General features: G+C 51.5%; 1 protein-coding gene across 4 annotated transcripts in view; it reads right to left on the bottom strand.

The window, feature by feature from the left end:
• EPHB2 (EPH receptor B2) overlaps positions 1-12,124 on the bottom strand; it is a 157,891-nt gene that overhangs the window by 40,737 nt on the left and 105,030 nt on the right. For all 4 annotated transcript variants that reach the window (XM_034753261.1, XM_034753260.1, XM_034753259.1 and 1 more), the window contains exon 5: positions 1,385-1,509. In XM_034753261.1, the coding sequence (XP_034609152.1) occupies positions 1,385-1,509 (125 nt within the window). The remainder of the gene's footprint in view (positions 1-1,384; positions 1,510-12,124) is intronic.

Here is a 12,124-nt window from a genome sequence, read left to right on the forward strand (position 1 = left end):
AATCATAAAGTGTTTTAATTAGGTGGGGATTTTTTGAGTTTATTTTTTAATGTGTAGTTTGCGGCAGAGATGTGCTCCTGGGAGGAGAAGGCTCCTGCCCCCCACTTCCCGCTCCCAGCGGGGTCCATCCTGCCAGAGCCTCAGCACCACTCACTGAGGCTGGGCCTTCTCCTGTGACCCTGTACAGACCCCCAGCACGGCAGGCCTTGGCAGCACAAAGCCAGCCCGTCGGACACCTCCCCACCATGCCAAGGAAGTTACAGTCCTGGCCTGTGAACTTCCTCCTGTTGTGCAGGATGAGTTCCACTGAATAACACACAATCCCTCTTCTCTTCTCTGGCTGGGCTGGTGGCACCTGCAATGGGGCGTGTTTTGGAGAGGGACGGATTCTCACTCAGAAGGGCCATTCCACCTGGATCTCTTCCAACCTCTCACATCAGCTCCCGTCCCATAGGGCATTGCACTGGGGTAGCTGCATCAGTGTAGACCCCCAGCACAGATGCCCTGCACTCGTGTAAAGTGGAGCTTGCACCAGCACCACTTATCCCAGTTCTATCCCCGGATAAGTCACACGGGGGAGTGCAAGACCAGTTTCCTACAGGAGCAACACATACACATTGGGGAGTGCCAGCCCTGCTTCCTACAGATATACATTGTGAAGTGCAAGCCCAGCTTCGTACTTGTACAACGCGTATACACGGGGGAGTGCAAGCCCAGCTTTTGCCAGTGCAACACATGCACACTGGAGGCTGCACTGGTTCAGCTGCACTGGTGCAAACAATGCTCATGCAGAGAAGCCCTTAGGACTGGCACTGGAAGCTAAATTCATCCCTGGTGTAAAACCATTGACTCCGTGGAGTTCCAGCAAGCAGGAATTTGGCCCCAAGATACTAGTGTATCAATTGGCGAGGTTCCAGCCAGCACAGTTCCTGCTCCAGGGAAAGGGACTAACAAGTCCCTGGGACCTCGGCTTTAGCAAACTGGAGGGAAGGGCCAGCCTGCAATGGTGCTGATAGCCACTGGCTCTTGATTATTGAAGGTTGGGACACTCCTCCCACGGCCTCAACAACTCCTCCTCAGTGACTCCTCGTTCCCTTTCAAACCCAGCTATATCGCCCAACCCGAGCAAGCCGCATGGAGACTACAGCGTGTCCTGCCTACACATTCATTCCCTGGGATCCGAAGGGTTAATACACACCGCCAGTCTGTTATTCTCTTCAATTGCATCTGACACCTGTTGTGCCGTCACATACCCCCGGGGCTCATGCCATCTCTGGCTGTGATGGTCAGTCCCCCAAAGCATCTCCCCCAAGGATGGCAAAGGTCTGAGCCGCCTCTCCCCATGCCCACATTAACAGTGGGCGGCCCCAGGCTCTGCTGATACCTTCTCAAAGTATTGCAGCTCATAATCCAGGATGACTCCGTTGGGCTGGTCAGGTTGAGACCACGATAAGGTAATGCTGTCCACCGTCCGGCTGACCTGGTGCATGATGGACACAGCAGAAGGGGCTGGAAGAGAGGGCGAAGAGAGAACTGTAAGTCAACTGCACAGAGAAGATGGCACTTGACGCTGGAGCGGGCAGGTCAGTAACATTACTCTGTCGTAGCCATCGCTTTCAGTTCCAGCACTGGCCACTGGTCTGTACAGCTCCCAGGGCCAGCCCCTTGCAATTCCTAGCGTCTGAGAGGAGAGGAAATATTCCTGTGAACACGGAAAGTTATTCAGGGCTTGAGATTTTTGCACTTTGTTACGAGTTTGAAATTGGGAGCAGTTCAGTGCAATATTTCAGGTGGGGATCTGGATTATTTTCAAGTGAAACAGGCCCTAATTCTCAGGCAAAATGAACTCTTGTTTGAGCAAAACCTGCCGTGTCTCCCAGCAAAGAAGCCATTGCGTCAAGAACATGCAAAAATCCATTTTCCATCCCCAATATTTGTCATGCCTGGGGCCCAGGGACACACTGGAAGTGCATGTCTCCCTATCTCATAGAACTGGAAGGGACCCTGAAAGGTCATCAAGTCCAGCCCCCCTGCCTTCACAAGCAGGACCAAGTACTGATTTTTGCCCCAGATCCCTAAGTGGCCCCCTTCAAGGATTGAACTCACAACCCTGGGTTTAGCAGGCCAATGCTCAAACCACTGAGCTATCCCCCTCCTCTGCTGTCAGTGTGTTGGGTCTGCAGGCAGCAGATGTGAGTGCGAGAGGTTCATCCATCAGCCTGAGATAAAGCGCAAACTGACCAGACACATGTGTAACAGTGACTCTTGCGCCCCATCACAGTCCTCCTGGAAATGACACACATGCAGACCCACTAGTTCTCCTGCGTCTGACAGATCCCTCCAGCTCCGGCTCAGACTGGCCCACCAGCTGATCACAGTGAGATTGCCCTTGATGGCCAACACGGCTCGACATGTAGCCTGCTAGGAATGATGTAGCTACAGATTCTTTTCCCCATTTCCACGTCACGTGAGATTCTCTGGCACCCGGGGCTGGGCTCACAAGCAAAGCAGAGGCAGATGCATTCCTCTTCACTCAACAGCACGGTGCTGCTACCCCTCCCAATAAGCCCCCCGGACACGTGGCTGGATTCTGCTCTCACAGAGATGTAAATTAGGCATAATCCCAGTGCGCACAACTGATGAAAAACCAGTCTCAGCTACGTCAGGGCCGGGGAGAGAGAGACCCAGTGAGAATGGCCAAGAGAATGAATTCCCCACAGCTGCAGCACCAGGCTTTGAATCCTCAGAAAAGGTAATGAGGTAACACCCCCTGTACCTCAAAATAGTGCCCTGTAACCCCCATATTCATCATTCCTAGATGGTTGTGATATTTCATACAAAGCAGGCCAGGTAAGATATCATACGGAAGGTCATGATCTGCTGAAACCCGTATAGCATCAGTGTGTATGCAGTTCTGAGATTTTGCTATATGGTTGTTCCTGACATAGGCTGTAAGGTTGAGATTCTCCCAGGAGGGGGTTAATCCACCATTAATCAGCAGGGGAGGTGGAATCAAGGGGTTTGCAATTCAATGACAATTGCACAAGCACCACACAATGGGGACTTCTCAGTTCTGTGACTCAGTTGCACAAGACCACACCGGGGGAATTGCTCAACGCTGTGACTCAGCAAAGCCCCCCAGGGCATGTCTGGGTAAGCGGCTTCTAGGCACATGGACTAAGATTATAAAATAGGGGACAAGGGCATCATGCTTTTACCTTTCTCCTCCCCCACCTACGCCGGAAGCAGTAAGAACATTGGAAAGACAAAAGACTTTGACCCAGGGGACTGGTCCAGGCTTAAGGGAGAAGCCTGTGTATTAAGAACTGTAACATCCAGGGGGGTGAGCAAACTGCTCGATCCAAATACTGTTTAGTCTAATTTTGCAGTTAGATTTTGCAGTTACCTTTTATTTTCTTTGGTCACTAGCTCTGACCCTTTATGCCTCCCACTTACAATCACTCAAATCGATCTCTCTGTAGTTAATAAATCTGTTTTATATTTTACCAAAAACAGTGTGTTTTGGTTAAAGTGCTTGGGAAATCTCAGCTCAGTTACAAAGGCTGGTGCGTGTCCTCTCCGCATTGAGGGAGGGGCGGACGGGTAATAACCATACACTGGTCTGGGGTGCATGGCTGGGGAGCTGGGGGAAACTGGCTGGTGCCTTTCCCTGTGTGATTTGTGAGTGGCTCAGAGAGCATTCATGCAATCTAGCTGGGTGTGGGGCTCCACATGCTGTTGTGTTGAGTGATCACAGCACCTGGAGGGGTTTGTTGGCTGTCACTAGCAAAGCACTGGGAGAGACAGCCCAGGCTGGAGCACTAAGGGGGCACAGCGGTACCGCAGTTCAAGGTTGTACCCCGAGGATCCCATCACACCCCCGTCACTATCTCTCCAAGTCTGTTTTCACATGAAAGACAGACTCACATTCAAAGGGGCTTTTACTAGGCCCAGTCTTTTAACTATGTTGTGATGTAAAAGCAACTCACTAAACTAGGGTTACCATATGTAACAAATAAAAAAAGAGGACCCTCCACGGGGCCCTGGCCCCGCCCATTTCCCACACCAGCCCCGCCCCAACCCCGCCCCTTCCCTGTCCCAACCCCGCCCTAACTCCACCCCCTCCTCCCTCCCACTCCCAGCCACGCGAAAAGGGCTGCCCGAGCGCTACTGGCTTCACGGTTTGCCGGGCAGCCCCCAGACCCTGCGCCCCTGGCCGACGCTTCCCCAGCGCAGCTGGAGCCCGGGAGGGGAAGCGCCCAGCCGGGGGCACAGGGTCTGGAGGCTGCCCAGCAAACCGTGAAGCCGGCAGCGCTCGGGCTTCGGGCAGCCCCCATGCCTCCGGACCCTGCGCCCCCAGCCGGGCACTTCCCCTCCCGGAGGCATGGGGGCTGCCCAAGCCCATAGTGCTGGCTCAGGCAGCTTGGCTCTTAAACAGAGCCGAAGTCTGAGAGGGGAGGAACAGAGGCAGCTGGAGCCGGGGAGGAGAAGTGCCCGGCTGGCGGCTGGGGTCCGGAGGCAAGGGGGGCTGCCCGAAGCCGGTAGCGCTGGCTCGGGCAGCTTGGCTCTTAAACAGAGCCGAAGTCTGAGAGGGGAGGACTCGCAGAGCAGCCGCGGGAGGGGAAGTGCCCGGACGGTATTTTTCCCGGACATGTTCGGCTTTTTGGCAATTCCCCCCGGACGAGGGTTTGATTGCCGAAAAGCCAGACATGTCCGGAAAAAAACGGACGTATGGTAACCCTACACTAAACAATCCTGAGAAAGGGCGTTCGAGAGCAGCAAGGTGTTCCCCAACATACGAGGTGCAGAGCACCTCACTCGTCCCCTGTGTGGGTTCTCACCACACCTCCACAAAGACTTCCCGACAGCCTGCTGCCCGCAGGTCTCCAGTAACAGGCAGTGCTAAGACTTTGTTCCTTTGACCAGCTTGGCTACAGAACATAACGAAGTGGAATCATAAATAATTAAAATGAAGCTGCAATTGTCAAAATAAATGAACAAAGTACACTTTCATGATGCATTATCCTAGCTTTTCAGTTGATTTTCTTCATTTACTATTTTGCAACGTTCATGATGGGTTAGTCTCCAGCACAGACTGGTGCTTAGGGGCCAGGCATGGGAGTCAGGAGACCAGTAAGTTGCTGTGTCACATCCCTGCCCTGTGCCTCAGTTTCCCCATCTGTAAAACAGGGATAATGACACAGGCCAGCATTGGCAAAGCTCTGAGATCTATGGCTGTCTCAGAGATCTCCCCCTGCTGGTATCACTGCCAGTCAATGCTCCCTCAGAAACACGGTGAGGGTAGGGAATGGAGACTGCCCATCCAAATCACAGCTGCTAAAGTCACCTTCTCTCCCTCTGCTCCAACCCTGGCGCCCTTCACTGGATTCCTGGCTCTTCTCATGGCAAACCAGAGCTCCTCACCCTTATTATTTCAGGTCATGTGCCTGGTTCTCTGCACTCCTCCCAGTCCTCTCTCCTCACGGCCCCCTTACTCCCCTCTAGACTTCCTACCATCTCTCACTGCTGCCCCATCCACGTGGTGCAGTCTCCCTGTCTGTCAGCCCCAGCCCTGCAGGGCCCGTGCCCCACACGAAGTCCCACTGCCAGCAATCCTCTTGCAGGACCAGGGCTGACCGTTGCAAAGTGCAGGCTAGAGATGTGATTTCATTCGAATGAAGTGATGACGTTTCTAACCCCGGCTGTTAGTCTATTGTTACTATGGCTGATTATTTTCACCACCATCATGTATTTTAGGAAAACCGACAATCTCAGTGACCAGCGTGAGATTCACGTTGGGTTTCCCTTGCTGCAGAAAGAGGCCAGAGAGACGTGGGTGCGCCCAAGCCACGGATTGCTGAAGCAGGGCCAAGGGAAGAGGATGGGGCATGCGCTGGAGCCAGCTAGTCTCTGCCAGGGCTCTCTCAGGCTGAGAGCAGTGGGAGCAGATGGGAGCTTAGGAGAATGGGCACAAGCCCTCCCCCCAACCCCCCCCCCCCCCGAAAACAAGAACATTCCCCTGGTTGTGCTTCCTTCTTGGTGGGGAGAAGTGGATGACTCCTTTCCCAAGAGTTCTCTCCCCGCCTGAGAGACCTCACAGAGGGGATCACCATACCTAGGAGAGCAAGGCAGACAGAGCAGATTCTGTTCCCATGCCGGGCCCTGAACCACCAATGCATGCTGCCTCTTGTGTGTTTAGGCCCTTTGCAAACTAAGTCATCATAAATGACTGAATCTTGCAGCTCAGTAAGTGAAGGAACCATGTACAATATCTCTGGCCCATGCCAGTCTCTGCTTTATGAAAGTGGAACGTGCCGTGTGCCTGCTGGTGGCGTGTTCTGCACCACGTGCAATAATCCAGGGGCCTGTAAAAGAACCATGCCCCGTGAGCGCCATCTCGCAGCCTGAGATGTGGAGAGCACTTGATTTTCATGCAACCTGCTCTGCAGAGGAAGCGGTGACGGGGAGATGGTTTGGCCCAGAATAAACGCAGCTAGAAAAGCAACGGGAGCATTTACATCTGCTAATGGGCCCCGCTGTACCGTGTCTAATGGAACCCTGCATTCCTACAGTACCAGGGGCAGGCCTAGCAGCTGCTCAGCGCTGGTCTCACTCTGCTCCCAGTGAAGTCACTGGAAGCTTACAGAGTTACGCCAAGGCCGAGCACTTTTGATAACCCCACCCAGAAGGCACTGGGGTCATACAAGCGACTTCGTGGCTAGTTAGTATCTCCCCTGGCTTTTGACAGCCATGTTGATGTGGTAAGTAAAGAAATCAGCGGAAGCCACCTCTTGAGTAAGTCGTTCCGTGATTAACAAACCCAAGCCTGAGGGAGCTGTGTCCTCAATGAACCTGCCGCATTCTAGCGCAGGACGGAGGGCCAGGGAGGGTCTCAAAGCTGATCTGGAGGTGACACATTTCAGAACCATTTCCAAATGACAATGCAAATGCTACGAAAGTCTAACAATGCTTCAGCAAAGGTGCTGGGGCTTGTGACAGCCAGTGCTGTGGATGGGGGAAATCCCTTTATGCACAAGACCAAAGCACCACTTACGCGCCACTCACACTGTTTTGCACTTTAGTAACGCACGGTCCTTCTGCACAGGTGGGGTTTCATCCTATGCAGGCAAGTGTGGGGGAAAACACCTGCAAGACGTTCTCCTCGATGGAGCTCATGAAGCAGCTCAACTCACGGGAAAGGCACTTGAGGGTAACGTCAGTGACCTTGCTGTAGCTGTGAAACAAGCATTCCCATCCACTCCTGGAAGGAGAGCCGGGCACAGGCTTGTCCTGCAGGCAGGAGGGGAACCCCCAACATTGCCCCCTTGACAGGAACCGCACGGGGGGACACTTGTTCTTGGAGAGAACAGAGCTGCATGGAACAACGCTGCAAACATTTGTCTCCACACAAACACCCCCTGATGAGGCAGCAGCACATGGACTGATGTGGCCTCCGGCTCTGTTCACAGGCATGACCCCCCTCGCCTGGGAATCAGGAGATCACATCTTTCGGCTAGAAGGAGGGGTTCTGATTTCCAAAGCGGCTCAGAGGATCCTAGACACATCTTTGCCATTCAGCTGAGTGGCTCTTCAGCGTCTAGCCACAGGAAAAGCTTCTAACCACAGAGCTCTACAAAACACCAGGGCATCTTGTGCACAGATGCTGTGTGACTCCACGAAGCAGGACGGTAATTTTATCAGCCAGCTGCAATGTATGGTGAAGCCATGTGAGTTTTTAACCCTTCAGAGCCTCCTACACTGGGGGGGTCCAGAGAATCTCTCAGCTCCTGACCTGATGTCAGCTCTCAGCTCTGCCACAGATTTCCTACATGACCATGGGCAAGTCACAGATAATCACTCTGGGCCTCAGTTTCCCATCTGCAAAATGGAGATAATATCCCTGCCCGTCTCCATCTCTCTGTTTATTGGCTAGTTAGATGGGAAGCTCCCTGGAACACAAACTGTTGCTTCTGGATACAGGGCCCAAGCCTAACACAATGGGCCCCAGCCTGGGCAGGGCCTCCTTGCCATTCCTGCAATGAAAAGAAGACACAGCCTGATAAAATACTGATACTGTCTCGCATGAGCTTCTCATAAACAAACTGGGGAAATACAACCTAGATGGAGCTACTCCACAGTGGAAAACCGTTCCCAGAGAGTAGTTATCAGTGGTTCACAGTTAAGCTGGAAGGGCATAACGAGTGGGATCTTGCAGGGATCAGTTCTGGGTCTGGTTCTGTTCAATATCTCTTCCTCAGTGATTTAGCTAATGGCACAGAGAGGACACTTGTAAAGTCTGTGGATGATACCAAGCGGGGAGGGGTTGCAAGTGCTTTGGAGGATAGGATTAAAATTCAAAATGATCTGGACAAACTGGAGAAATGGTCTGAAATAAATAGGATGAAATTCAATAAGGACAAATGCAAAGTACTCCACTTAGGAAGGAACAATCATTGCACAGATACACAATGGGAAATGACTGCCTAGGAAGGAGTACTGCAGAAAGGGATCTGGGGGTCAGAGTGGCTCACAAGCTAAATATGAATCAACAGGGTAAGGCTCGTGCAAGAAAAGCAAATGTCATTCTGGGATGTATTAGCAGGAGTGTTGTAAGCAAGACACGAGAAGTGATTCTTCCGCTCTACTCCACGCTGATTAGGCCCCAACTGGAGTACTGTGTCCAGTTCTGGGCACCACATTTCAGGAAAGATGTGGACAAATTGGAGAAAGTCCAGAGAAGAACAACAAAAATGATTAACGGTCTAGAAAAATAACCTATGAGGGAAGATTGTAAAAACTGGGTTTGTTTAGTCTGGAGAAGAGAAGACTGAGAGAGGACATGAGAACAGTTTTCAAGTACATAAAAGGTGTTACAAGGAGGGAAAATAATTGTTCTCTTTAACCTCTGAGGCTAGAGCAAGAAGCAATGGGCTTAAATTGCAGCAACGGCGGTTTAGGTTTGTACATTAGGAAAAACTTCCTAATTGTCAGGGTAGTTAAACACTGGAATAAATTGTCTAGGGAAATTGTGGAATCTCTGTCATTGGAGATTTTTAAGACCAAGTTGGACAGATACCTGTTAGGGATGGCCTAGATAATATTTAGTCCTGCCATGAGTTCAGGGGACTGGACTAGATGACCTCTCAAGGTCCCTTCCAGTCCTAGACGTCTTTGATTCTAAAACCTCACTCGGTCTGGGCAGGCTAGTGCTGAACATCGTCCGGCTCTGGGGGATACGGCAGGTAGTGGGCTTTGTGCGTTAGCCCATACTGGACTTGGGTGGGCACTGAATGACAAACACAGGTCCAGAGAACCAGAGGATTTACACAATGAACTCAGCAGAGAAAAAGTTTCTGGTAGTAGAAGGTCCAGAATATTTAAGTTGAATTTACTGAAGTTCGTTACTTGTGAACACATTTTACACAGGTTCTCTCCCTTGGGTCTTGGAATGCTTCAGAGTAAAACTCCAACAAACTAAAAAGCGAGCGGACGTTCGTTGTTCTTTCATTCTGCTCTGCACTAGGATATTTCTGCCACCTTCCAAAGCATTGTCTAGCTGATGCCGGCTGTTCAGATATGTTTGTAAAACGGAATGTGGCCCTGTGGGATGTGCCATTTTGCTTCAGGAAAAATGACACATTTTTTCCCATGACAAAATAAACAGCACCGTAATTGTTCTTTCCAAGGTGCACACTCTGCTCCAGAGCTAAACATTCCTTCTTTATTTCCTTAACGGATGGTTATATATCGAATATTTATATATTTTATATATAATCGAATATTTGGCTTAACTGAGGCATGTGCAAAGCAGTATTGTTATGATGCCTCCATGCCAGCTATAGCACGTTTTTGGCTTCCCTCCCTAATTGTACAATATATTGTTGTATATTTTCAGTTTGCCTATTGAAGATAATAAAAAATAATTAAGCTAAAAAAAAGGAGAAAGTGTGTCATGCCTTTTAAATGAGGCAGGTCAATGCAAAATGCAACAACATCCTAAAGGAAACACCAAGTCCCAGTACAGAGGGGAAAGAGAGAGTACTTAGGTTTCATAAGAAGGCCAGAAAGGACCATTATAACCCTGTAGTCTGACCTCCTGAACGACACAGGTCAGTGACTCCTGCATCTAACCCAAACACTTGTGGCCGAGCTAGTGAGGGAGAATCCACTCGCTCCTTGGGAAGTTATTCCAGTGGTTAAGTATTATCTTCCCTGTTAAAATGTATGCCTATTATTTCCAGTGTTAACTGTACTGACTTCCGCTTCCAGCCACTGCATCTCGTTCTGCCTTTGTCTCCTAGATGAGAGCAGGGCCGTAGCAACAAAGAACGTGGCCCCCTCTGAACGGTGGCCCCCTCCGAACATATGTCCGGGCAGGGCCCCTTACAATGCAGAAACTGGAATGTGGTATTTATTTTGCCACTTTTAGGGGCCCCCTTCCTTGCGGGGCCCCCTCCGGTCGGAGGGTACGGAGGGCGCTCGCTACGCCTCTGGATGAGAGAGGAGTCTAGACTCAGAAATCTTTCCCGCAGATTAAACTGCCTCTTCACCTGTTCTCCAGTTAGCTAACTAGATTGAGCTCCATGAGTCTCCCACTATAAGGCAGATTTCCAGAATTTGAATCATTCCCGTAGCTCTTTTCTGAGCCCTTTCCAATGATTCAGCTTTTGATTTAAAGTGTGGGCACCGGGACGGGACACAGCACCCAGGAATGGTCTCTCCAGTGCTGTCTAGAGGTAATACCGCCTCCCTTCTACTTCAGATTCCCCTGGCTTGTTTATCCAGGGATCAGCCCTTTTAGGAACACTACTGCTATGGGAACACACGTTCAAATTGCGCGAACCCACGAAAAAGCTGCAGATGTCAGGGACAGCACAGTTTGCGCTGCACGGTCTTTATCACTAGTGATGATGCATGAGCTTGGCCCACAGACCCCTGGCTGAGTCTGGAAAAGCAGCTCTTGACTTGTAAGCTGAGCCCACTTGATCTGGAAATTATTAAGAGCCTATAAACGAAGAGCCCCCCAGAGCCACTTTTAGTCTCCATTTGGAAGAGAGCTGCACTTGATTAATTGTGTTACTGTAGCACCTCGGAGCCCTAGTCACTGACCAGAACCCTGTGCAAACACCGAACACAAAGCCGGTCCCTGCCTCCCCTCCACCTGCTTTCTGTCAGATTCCCACCGTCCGCTTCTCTAGGCCCAAACCCAGCTCCTGGCCCCAGCCTGAGCCGCCTGCCTGAAGTTCTGCAATATCCACCAGCTGCACCACACTGTGATGTGATCTGGGGCCGAGAGATTTCGGCTGTATTGGAAATGAGGGTAATTGGGGAAGCTGCTGTGTGATGCTTAAGGCAATTCATTATGATAAAACTGACAAAAATCAGCAGGGAATCATCAGACTATGAAGAATTGCATCAGGCAAAGCAGACAAAAGAGGTCCATTGGCAGGCTCTGGGCCTCCCCTAAAATGGCAGGATATGCTGAGTCTTTGCTTGGCTGGGACAGGACGGGAGGTCATCTGGGGCTGCACTGCCCATAGGTGATCCCCGCCCCAACGGGTCCCCTGATTCTACCGGCAGCAGGACAGGGCTTTTCTAGCAGCGGCAGGCCAGAGTCCTCAAGCTAAGTGCGGGCGCGTGCCCTGCCGCCTGCCTCTAATCACGGAGAGAGCAGGAATTCCCGTGGGAGCTGTCTCTCCCCCCAGGGCCTGCTGCCTACTTAGCCCCCCGAAAACAGACCCAGAGGCCACCTGCCTGCAGGGAAACATGCTCTCCCACCGGTGGGCTGCGTCTACCTTCCATGTAAACTGCAATCAGTGCTAAGGGCTTTTTGCACAGAGCCGGACAAAGGTGAGCAGACACGTTACCATTGGCGAATGAGACTATCATGTCTGTGACTACGTATTTGAATACAGAGCCTGTCACCCTGTGACGTGACCCATTCTCCACTGGCTTCACACTGCCTTGTCTCCAGGACCTGCCCATCTGGCAGGGACCTGCCTTGCTTTGTCAGGACTAAGTCAGACTCCCAGAGGGCTGGGGCTGGCTGGGCTCTGGCCGGTAGGAGTCCCAGCTGCAGGAACATGGTCGATAATTTCCCTGGCCTTTCAGAGCCTCCACAGGC

The sequence above is a fragment of the Trachemys scripta genome, chromosome 19 (assembly GCF_013100865.1).
Source record: "Trachemys scripta elegans isolate TJP31775 chromosome 19, CAS_Tse_1.0, whole genome shotgun sequence".
NCBI lineage: Eukaryota > Metazoa > Chordata > Testudines > Emydidae > Trachemys > Trachemys scripta.